The sequence below is a fragment of the Diplotaxodon limnothrissa genome, linkage group LG7 (assembly GCF_057381915.1).
Source record: "Diplotaxodon limnothrissa isolate DT_005_m linkage group LG7, D_limnothrissa_male_GT1.1, whole genome shotgun sequence".
In the NCBI taxonomy this organism is placed as follows: Eukaryota; Metazoa; Chordata; class Actinopteri; order Cichliformes; family Cichlidae; genus Diplotaxodon; species Diplotaxodon limnothrissa.
Genome location: NC_140602.1, coordinates 64,569,637 through 64,580,943, shown reverse-complemented (window position 1 = coordinate 64,580,943; position 11,307 = coordinate 64,569,637). Strand labels below are relative to the sequence as shown.

Sequence of the window (11,307 nt, the reverse complement as noted above, 5' to 3'; positions counted from 1 at the left end):
ATGCCACAATTATACTCTTATATTTAATTTTTTTTACCTTTAAGACATCAACAAAATAGTAACTAAATACAAAATATTTTCACTACAGATGCCAAAAATCCAAAATAAAATGGAAATATACGTTGAACTATAGATGGAATACAACATTTAACTTGTACAATAAACTAAAATCAGCTAAATCAAAGATGAAAAGGTAAACAAAATTCACCAAAGAACCACGACAGTATAAGACTGCAGTGCAGAGAAAAAGTGACCCACCGAGCTACTGACCGTTTCAAATCAGTGTCACAGTCGGACGACTTCAGCAGATGGTCTCGAGGTGACGTGAGTTCTGCGGGAAGAAGTGGGGGAAGTGCTTCACACACACTGAAACTTCCTGCAAAGTGTTCACAGCACATTGTGTACTTAAAAAAAGGAAAACAGTGTCTCACAGGTGTGTCGTTCCATTGCCGCGGCAGGTCTTCTGGTTCAGGTGGATAAGACATCCATGATGGACTCCGGTATGAGGATGGCGGTGACATGACGAAGTAGTCTGAGTAACCTGGGCGGTTGGCCGATATAGCGTAGACTGCTGTTATTGGGTTTCCTGTGAGATGTAAATAGATTTAGATTGAACGGAAATAACATATCAATAGAAATTCAGCATCCTGTCAGTGTGTCGTACCTGAGTAGGTGCTGATGGACTGGTCAACAGTGACAGCAGGGAAGGGGGTCCTGGAGAGTGGCAGGTAGGGGGCACCATTGTGCTGCTGGGCCTGCAGCTCTGAGGCTTCTGACACGCGAGGCTTCAGACTAACATCAGGGGTGGAACTGTCAGTGGAGAGGAGAGGCAGAAATCAACCCGATGTACAGCAAACAGACACCTGCAAATAACAACTATAGCTTTTTGTGCCCACAGGACACAATTCAATAAAGCAGTTAAGAGAATCTGAAAACATTTGAAACCCGAGTTTAAAAGTTGTTGGCAGAAGAGCAAAAATAATAGCAACTGGAATCTGTTCAAGAGTTCAAGAGTGAGCAATAAAAGCAGTTTAAATTCAGTTGGCGTTAACAAATCAGAGACATCACTGACGCGTCACCACCAACAATATAACATAATAAACTGAGCATTAAAACTGAATATTATAATATGACAAAACCTTAAATAACATAATTTGGTCAAATCTCCCTTCCTTACTTTCTAACTATTTACCATTATTTATCAGATGCTGCATTTAGACTTAGCTGTCTGACACTTTAAATAATAAAAAAACAGAGTTGGCTGTGAGGCTTCAAAATGCAGTCATAAACCAATGGGTGATATGATGGCAGTTATGTCTCTCTTTTATATACAGTCCAAATTTCATCTGTATCAGTTTAAAGGTCAAATCTGCACCATTTGGAAAAAAAAAACAACCAAACAAATATTGATCTTTGTTAAACACGGTTTAACAAAGATACAGGAAACATGTTTGTAGAAATGGCTTGCAGCTTTAATTAAATATTATGGGAAAAGACATAGTTACACAACATAAAAAGATATAAAATCTTTAGTAATCTATAAAACAAGAATAAAGTCCATCAGACATCTTTTCATCTTAAGTCACATCAGACTGTGGTACTGATAGCAAGTTCAGAAAGTCCTGGTTTAAGTATACACTTCGAATGTTCTTCCCTGTGTCTGCATGGGAACTCTGGGCTTCCAAAGACTTCCGTGGGTTAGCCCTGCAACAGAACTAGTGACCTGTTTGGGGTATAACCTGCCTCTTGCCCTATGACAGCTTCTGGGGTGATGTTCATGCACAGTACAGAGGTTCCCAGACTTGTTTTCAACATCTGGCTGAAATTTCCAGGCATTCTGGGTCACTGCAGTGAAGGACACATGACCTCACGGATCATAAATCCCATCCTGTCACCTTGAGCCTTATTAGAGCTCTCCATGCAGTCATATTCTTTCTCCACCTCTGCACTGAAGCACCATCCTCTTCATCGTACAGACACGTGTTACAGTGCATGTTAACTACAGTAAAGAACCGGAGGACAGATGATGTCACTGGCACATCTCAGGACCATGATGCACTGTGCGCACTAATGCCTCACAGTGCATAGCAAAGAGGGATTAACATGCTGCACTCTTTCTCCCTGGGAGCACAGTGGAGCTGATGTGTGACGAGCTGACTGATTAACCGCCATAATATGACCGTTTCTGGTTGTAATAAGCAAGAATAATGGTCACATACCCGTGGCCATATCTGAAAATTTAATTAGCAGTAATTAGAGAAGTCCAACTAAAAGCTGTCTCTGTCAAGCAGAACATTTTAAAAATATATATATAAATACATCTATATTTATATATAGAATTAATATATTTTTATTAGTAGATTGATTGTAAATTATAGTTTGTCTTTTTTTATTTTATTGCATAATTTTTTTTCCTGCCACTCTGCAGCACCTTCTTTTCCCACAAGTGTTAATTATTTATTTTGCCCACTAGATGGCGAGAGTGCTCCTCACTGCTAACCAACAGACTCAATCACTCTCTGCAGTGCTAAAGTGCCCAGCAACACAGTGCACACAGCAGCAGCATTCAAATGAAGAAGAATATTCAGTTCAAATGATGCAGACTAGCATATGGGCCTAAGAGAGAGAAGTGAGTGGCACAAACCGAGGGTGCACGTGGAGGGCACTCTTGAAATGACGCTGATTAAAATTCTGATACATTTTGTGTATTCTCCAGTGTACTCTCCACTATCTGTCTGATCCAGTGATTAGCCCCAGTGCTGCCATGTGACTGGCTGAGAACCAATCTCAGAGTACTTTTAATTGCCATATGTGAGCATTTCCTTCAAGTTTGATGTCTAAATATATTTATGGGCCACATGTTCAACACTGCATGTTTTTATCTTTCACTGAAGGGACTGAGTGTTTCTTGCTTTTATGTTTTTTTCTCCTTATTTTAGGCTTTAAAAATGTTTTCCCTTCCATATATGAAGTGCAATGTGTTTGACTGTTTGATTATATAAATGTGCGTAGTACCGTCGCAGTGAGGTCACAGGTGGCGGTCCTGGTCTTGAGGGGATCAGTGGAGGTGGAGAACCGATGCCCATATCAGGAAGCTGGGTGAACCGGAAACCCTGCAGGAGCCACAAATGCAATTTAGAGATCTGTTCAGCTCAGTATGAACACAAAACAACCTTAATCCAAAGGGAAAAAGAAGAAATAAATAGGGTAAGGAAACCAGGGGATATCTGATCAGAGCGGAACAGAAAGATCAAATACAGATTCAGATTCAAGCAGCAACTTTATTTGTTGGAAGGCGTTCAGTCCTCAGTTTCTTTAATCATTCTCAAGGTTCTCCTTGCAGAGCAGCTGGTGACGGCACGCAGTTTGACTGTCCAAATTCTCGGTGTCAGTTTCTTGGTGCCAACATTTTAACTTTTGCATGCAGCCAGTTTAGCTGTTTAGTCATCTGGCAGATAATGCAATGTGACTTACACGAGTATAGATAATTACCCCACATGAGCAACTATTTACTACACATGCATGACCTTATCAAGCTCTTTGGGGATTTACGTATCTATTTGCTGGCATAATAAAGCTAAATATTAAACATTCTCATCCATTATGCAGAGTTTCTTTTTTATACTTCAAGTAGTTTAATGCATGTCGGAGAAAAATTACTGGAAGAAATTACTGTGTGTAAGGTGTCATCATTATCTTTGTAATGTAATCACTATCCATGTCTCCACTTTTCTGTTTGAGCATCTTTTGTGTGTAAACATTTCTTTCATTCATTTGTAGCTTTCAATTATTTATTTTGGGTTTTCAGACAGTATGTTTCTATGTTTTGGTTCAGTCTCATAGCTGAAGGCAGTGGACTTCACATTACTAACACATATTAGGCCTAATATGCCTATAACCAGAGGTTATTCAGGAAATAGTCACTTTAAGCTATTTGGGTGAATTGACCACTTAAGCACTCAAGAGGAAAGGTGCTACAGTGTACCTAAAGCCTGAGGTCCAGACAGGCACCCTGTTTACTCGTTTTATTCTAAATTATTCATTAATGTTGAGCCTAAATCTTTTTATTAATTTATTTATAATTGCCTGACTGGTGAAAATTCTTAACAACTTAAACCTATCTGCAATATGTTAGGTTGCTAGGTTGCCTGTGGCTGCATTTTGGTGGGTAATGGTTAGAAAAAAGTGAAGAATCTACTATATAAAGCTATGGGATCCAAAAATCAATACTCCAAATACTGTGAGCCTTCAAATTCTAACAGAAAAATACAAAAAATAAAACAAAAAATTCTGGCTTTCCAGGAATCAGACTTACTGAAGACTTTCTTACTTACTAAAATCAGAATATATTGATACCTGTCACAGAGGTAAGCAATCAACTCAAGCACTGTAGCTGCTAAACTATGACCATGTTTGTGATGAGTCACCTGCCTGAATTGGACAAAAGTACAGATATAGATTTTCCATAATATCCGATCCACCTATTTTACTGCTGTTTGCCTTGTGCATGAATGTGTTCAACTCTTCTTGCTTTGGAGATGCTCGTATGGATCCTGCTGCTGTTTGATGCTACTGGTACTTAATAAACTCAGGGGACAGACAGATAGTTTGAAGCAACAAAAACATCCCTAGGTCCTCTAATTAAAGTCAACACACATGAAAGGCCAGGTTAATTGCCACATGAAAGCTGAAATGTTCAGAGAGACTTGATCTTGTTTATGAGATCAAGTCACTGAGGATTGGTCATCCTTGGCGTGAGATTAGTTTGAGCTCTGTGAGAGTGTCAGAGTATTATCAAAAGGTAAAGTTCCTGAAATGCAAATTTCTTTAAAACTATTACACCCTGTTATTACCAGACCTTGATTCCAATTTTAGACAGGGCTATAAATGTGTTGGTTTTTATTGGAACTACTTTCTACTCAAAAATAGAACCTATTAAAAACAGATGGTGACAGTGAAGTTATTGGAAAGGCTGTTGGTAGCTTTAATTGTATTTTTCTAAGCCTTAATCTTCCTTTAAGTGCTTACTGGTTTGGGCAGGCTACACTGGTGCATGTCCTCATAGCCTATGCTTCTCTGCCTGCCTCCACAGGGGTGGTTCATGGTTCCGGGGGCACTGGTCACTCCGTCACTGTAGTGGCTGGTACTGGAAGGGTTGTAGGCGCTGTGAGCGTGGTGATGATGATGGCGATGGCTGAGAGAGGAAGAAAAAAATGAAATAGAGTCAATTCACACACACCTACTGTCTCTTTATTTTTCTAGTCTTGCTCCAGCGCACACTGCATAGGCAAGCAGACATCAGATAAAACTGCTGTGATTTTGAGAAACAGCTTGGGAGTGGGATGTATGTGCTTTCAAAGTGCGTATCAGGGGACCTCTCTCTTTTCTTTCCCACACAGTACTGTAAATTATGCAGATGTTATAAAAGAAAAGAGTTTTCAGTGAAAAATAAAAACTTACTTGGTTGGAGGAGAAGGAGGGTCATGGTCCGGAGGTGCCAGGCTAAAAGCGTTGCCTAGCAACATATGCATCTGCGTACGGACCTCGTCAATGGACGGCTGGGAGCTGAGTGTGGAGGAGTCGGAGCCACGGTGAGCCTTCACCCCCAAGCTGCCGTTCCCAGTGCCAGTAGATCCACCTCCATAACCCAGAGAGCTCATCAGACGGTCCACGTTGGTCTCCTCAAAGGGTTCTGGTTCACCCTGTGGAGTGAACACACAAACATTTAGCAACCAGTACAAAAGCAGTTTATCAGCTTTTCCAATAAGTTTCGAGGACACAAACACCAAGGTCATGTGTCCACAGTTTAAAGCTCATAACATTCCTCCTTTCACTCCTGGCTTCCTTATAAACAAACCCAAAGTGATAAACATTCTGGTGCCGATGTTTTCATCAGTTATTGCAGAAGCAGTAAAACGAGCCACACTCACAAACATTTGTTTTTCGTGTTTTTCTCCTCTTATGTTGAGTGCTTTCATCAATCCTTGAGAAATGTAACTGTATAGTTATAACTGTATAGCACTAACTGTACAACTGGATGTTTTCAACTCAATCACATGGACATAGATATCGTTTCTTCTTGTTTTTGTTTTCTATCTTTTTATTTTTAGTCCTTTTTATTCCTGTCCCTATCCTATTTTCATAAAACATTTAAAACTAAAAAAAATATGACAGGAATTTCCATTATTCTGCTGTCTACAAAGCATAAAACAAGCATGAAATGAGTTTTCATGAGTCACGTGCAGTCAATGAACTGCTCCAGGTGGGTTATTCAGGGCAAACATTTTGATGCAGGAAAAGCACAGGTGGAATTTTTTACATTAAAGACCATTTTTACATGTGGACTCAACTCTTATTTAGGTTTCTGAAATCTTATTTTAAGAAACATCTGCTGTTAATAAAGGTCTAGATTCTGATGTGGTGTTAGAGCTGGTTTACCTCTTGCTCTCAATGCTGTTCTGGCACGTGCCAACAAGAACACAGGGTGCTTCTGTTGGTACGTGCCAATGCCCAGGAGGTAGATCCCTGGCTCCTTCAGTCTACATGTTGAAAATACTGCACCTGATTTATCCATCGCTGTGTGTGCATAAGTGGGTATAGAGGAATATCAATGGGTATTATGTTGCTTGTAGTAAAAAGTGCTATGAGTACTTAGAATAGAAAAACAGTCTGTCAGTAAAAGTCAGTGCATCTTGTGTGTAAATACTGTATGTGCAACTTCATCGCTTTGGAAATGCTGGTATGGATCCTGCTGATCTACCGCAGGTATTCAAACGGAGGAGTGAATGAAGTGAACTCAGTATGCATGAAATAGGTCCACATGTACCACAAAATGGCCAAAAAAATGCACAAGAAAGCACAAATTAGCTGTAATAGTGACAAAAACATTGTTTTGACTTTGTCCCCTTTGTGGAAAAAAGCTTGTTTAATATAGATATGTAACAAGTGGAATTATTTTTGGTATTTTGAGAACTTAAGACAGGCTTTAATTGAGAATTCAAGAAAAACCAATACCTGTTGCATTTCCTGCTCTAATTAGCTTCATACTGATAAGATTTCTTGCCCCTTCTTCGTGTTGCACCAGGGTCTAACTCTCCTTCCCCTGTGTACATTTGGTCTTTCTTTCCTCCTCTCTATCCAAGATTGTCTGTCTGCCACTAATCAAGTGTTCTGGTAATCTTTCCTTCTATTGGACCTCAATTTTCCTCTTAATTTTTTACCTTTTTTTACCCTTTAGTTTTGTTACCTCCACTGAAGTCAGCCTTCTTGATCTTTAGCCGCATCTTGGGAGTCTTCTCATTCACTCATATATATACAGGGACTGCACTAAATGTGTCATGCTGTAGTCAAAACCAGCGTAAGACTCGTTGCATTTAGAAGAGTGAGTTTCAGAAACGGCACCATCTTCAGTATCAGAATAATGCTAATAAGCAGGGATTGCATTTCGCTCTTAACAAGTACTGTAACATACATCTGGAAAATTTAGTTATATTTAAAAAGAATCAGTCCAGCACTGTTACCACATATCTCTGCTCTTTTCTGTTGTAACAAAAAGAAAAAAGAGAAAATCCTGATGCAGTTTCATCGTTTGTCTCTTCTCGACTCCTTGCAATGGAGTCGTGTACTAGTCAACAAAAAAAGTCTCACAGCTGTCATCTATTGATTTTTTTTTTCTTTCTAGAATTTTACTATTTTTCTTGTCCCTGGACACAGATTTCCTAGCGTTATTTTTATGTTCCTAAACACAAACCTGTCCAATCTCATATGGACGGATTTGCATCCATGTATATTGAATTAATATTTTGTGCTTTTAGAGCGAAAGATGCTCCACAATTACAGGAATGAATGGAGGAGTTGGTGGTGAAATGGATCCTCTCATTGCTTACACCAGAGACTACCAGGTATCCAAAGACCGTTTATTTGCTTGCTCATGTCCCCGTGCTGCAAGCACAAAATATAGTTCCTAACAAAGATAATCAGTTTCTTAGTCTTGATATAATGAAAAAAAAAAAAAGGAGAATATTTCTCTGGTAACACAAGCAAATAAGTTATACTTTTATTTTAGTAATTCATTTGTGCTGTAGCAAAATCTTACAGTTGTGTCATTGTGCATTTAAAGGTTGTCATGGGAGACGAGATGGTTATTATATTGGGAAGGTATTCACACTTCATTTCATGCAAGGATGATAATAATTATTATAATTTTGAAGAAGCATCTTGAGGCTAATTACCCACATTATTGTGGAGCTGTAAAGTCCATTGAGAAGAAGAAAGATGGCGGTGCTGCAGCTCTAAAATTCGATTTTAGCCCAAACTCTCCAAGGAACATCAGGAGCAGCAAGACTGTTGCTGGTTTTGTGGTGGAGGAAATACTACAAGTATCAACTCACTATGCAGTAATGTAAGTCAGTAACTGCTACGGACATATGCAAAGATAAATGGAAACAGTTGTTTTCTGGGAGCACAAAAATGTGGTTAAATGTAACAAATTAGTTTTTAATAGCAGTAAAAAAAAAATTTGACATTTAACAGGGTAAAGATCAGTATCAAATCTATATTTAATATTCTTTGCCTTTTTCCCAAATAGAACTGTATATCTAAATATATTTATTACCTTATAAAAATTGGCTTTTTTTTTTTTAGATTTTCAGATTAGCTCTACTGCAGCTATTTGTGACTATGCTGTGTTAAAACGTCACATAGGAAAAAAGACTTTCATCAGATAAATGTAAGACGTGTGTAACAGAAACTAAAATAACCCACTGTATCAGTTTTTAATTAAATTTTGCATTAATTAATTAGACTAACAGATGAATGAATGAATAACAAGACATTAAAACATAATCACATCACCACATCAGGATTCCATTAAAAGTTGGATAAAGAATATTATTAAATTATGACCTAACCATTGTACAAAACCACAGGAATAAATTCCACAAACCACATAAAAGCCACTCATAAATCCAAACATCGCTAATACCGCTTTAATATGTCTCAACCGTTCTAAAGCATGAAAACAAAAGTGATAAGGGATTCTGATCACATTGCTTTTCTGTCCTGTCTGCACACACACACGCTCATGCAGAAACACACCATGTTCTCCTTCCAAACCGTTTGGTGCATCCGAGGCTATTAACTGCTATCAAGTCTCCCATCTGAATCCATGAATAGGCTATAATCATATTCAGAGTCATTGACATTCAGGTAGGTAGCACGGTCGATGCTGTTACTATGGTGCGTCAGAGGAGCAGCATAAAGAGACTTCACTCACGATGCTCTACCTGTCCCCGTTTTATCTCCTCCTCTCTGACTTTTCACCCCTGTTGGCTACTGTAAAAATGAAGGAATTGTGCTCTAATCTTTTTGTCATTTTCTTCTTTTCTATCTAATTTATTTTTCTTCATCTCTGTGTAGGTTTATAAGGTTCATCAAAAGGTAATTTGTTAATCCACTGGGTCAGAGCTAAAAGCATCGGAGAGGAAAGGAAGGGAAGGATTAAAGTTAGAACGCTCTCAAGAGATTTTATTAGTGTGACGAAGTGGCAGCGCTTTACTTTCCTACAACTATCAAGTGACCCATTTCGTCATCGCTCTATGGCACTCAGTTGTTCTGAGATTGGACCTGAGCTGCTATATTACAGCTCGTTACAGAATCAGACTTAAAAGCTTTGCTTTTTCTTACTACTCAGTAAGTTTATCTGAGTCCAGAGATTCAAAAAGATCTATCGGAAATCCTCCATCCTCAAGTCACAGACCTTGGTTAAGTCTGAACTCTTGGTTATAATACACAGGTTATATAGACCTATACTCACATATTACAATTTGGGTCAAGCTATAGTTTCTGGCTTTATTCTGGATCTGCTCTACTGACCCCATTCCTGGTTTACTGTTTCAGAAGGTTGTTGTCCAGTCACTTACATCATAGCCATTGTTGCGGATGCCCCTCCTGGATCTTTCCCTGAGCACCAGCAGGTCCATCTCCGTCTCTACTGGACTGGGGCTGCTCAGAGACTGCCGGCTCCAATATGTAGGCTCTCGTGGGTGAGAGTACCTGGTGGAAAGAAATACAACACCAGCCTAGTGTCATTACTACAATTACTCCTGATGGCACTGAGGTCCTTTTCCAGTCCTTTGACATCTATGTTTAGGGTAGTGTTACGACTGTTGTCGTAATTTTAATATTGGTGCATCCAGGGTGGACGGATCGTACTGATTGGCTAATGATCGGGAGGCAGCGCATAAGAAGACACCGCCAGGGACTGCCAGGTCATTCATCCTCGGCCCAACCCAACCGGCAGACCGTGTGTTCACTGTTTAACTATGTTGGTTTAATGTAGGAGCATGTAGGGGTGGACCGCCTTTTTGTTTGATTCGTTTTCTCCTGTTTTTGTTAGGTAGGGAGGAAAGTAATTGTCGTTTGGTTTAGTTCTTTTGACTAGGTAAGTTTTATTTACTCCTGAGATAGGCTACCTTTTGTTTGTTGTTTTGGCCTTGGGTTCACCCCGAAGTTATAATTTGCTCCCTTCCTCTGTTTTTAAATTCACTCATTGTAAATAAATCACTGTCACAAAGTGTTAATTGTGTGACGTGCTGCTTGGGGTTGGACGGGGATGGATCACCCTTTATGTTGTGGTCTAGCCGCACCTAGATGGGCTATAACAGTAGTTTGATGCAGTGTGAAATGAGAGCTTGATCTTCCATCATGAGGACTTTGTCACACTGCCCTGTATTGCTCTACTCTTATCTGAGTAAGAGGTCCTTGATAATCAGCATTGGTAAATACTCTTAAAATGGCCTGGTGTACCTCAAGGTTCCGTTCTGGTTCCCATTGTTTTTTTTATTGTATTTGCTATCACTAGGACATGAAGCTTCTCAATACTTGGGACCACGTCTTTGCACCTTGGCATCATGTTTAAAACTCAGCTAAACAACTTCTGTGTTATTTTTTATTCTTTGCTTAAATTTGACTCATCTGTGTGACCATAAACATGCCAGCTTTTTAAAATTAAGATTTCTATGAATAAATGTCAGAAGCATAAGTCTGCCTCTTGCTTAGATCCATTGAACAATAACTTTAATTAATGTCTCCTTCCTGACTGACTTGTACACAGTTAGTTGCAAATCCTAAACTCTGGAACTGCCTCCCTCTCCCAATAAGGTCGTCAACTTCTACTAACAGTATTCAAATACCAGTACTTACCGTACTATTAGTAAAGAGCCAGTTAGTTACTAGAAGCTAGTGGTTATAGCGATTAAGCTAAAAATGTTAGCTTGCCAGTATGGACGTTTTTTACCTGATACACAT

General features: G+C 39.1%; 1 protein-coding gene across 3 annotated transcripts in view; it reads right to left on the bottom strand.

The window, feature by feature from the left end:
* Positions 1 to 301: 301 nt before the first annotated feature.
* kiaa1549la (KIAA1549-like a) overlaps positions 302 to 11,307 on the bottom strand; it is a 107,039-nt gene continuing 96,033 nt past the window's right edge. For all 3 annotated transcript variants that reach the window (XM_085358703.1, XM_085358702.1, XM_085358704.1), the window contains 7 exons: positions 9,921 to 10,053; positions 5,461 to 5,702; positions 5,029 to 5,194; positions 3,016 to 3,113; positions 665 to 810; positions 432 to 586; positions 302 to 331 (listed from right to left, as the gene is read on the bottom strand). In XM_085358703.1, the coding sequence (XP_085214829.1) occupies positions 302 to 331; positions 432 to 586; positions 665 to 810; positions 3,016 to 3,113; positions 5,029 to 5,194; positions 5,461 to 5,702; positions 9,921 to 10,053 (970 nt within the window). The remainder of the gene's footprint in view (positions 332 to 431; positions 587 to 664; positions 811 to 3,015; positions 3,114 to 5,028; positions 5,195 to 5,460; positions 5,703 to 9,920; positions 10,054 to 11,307) is intronic.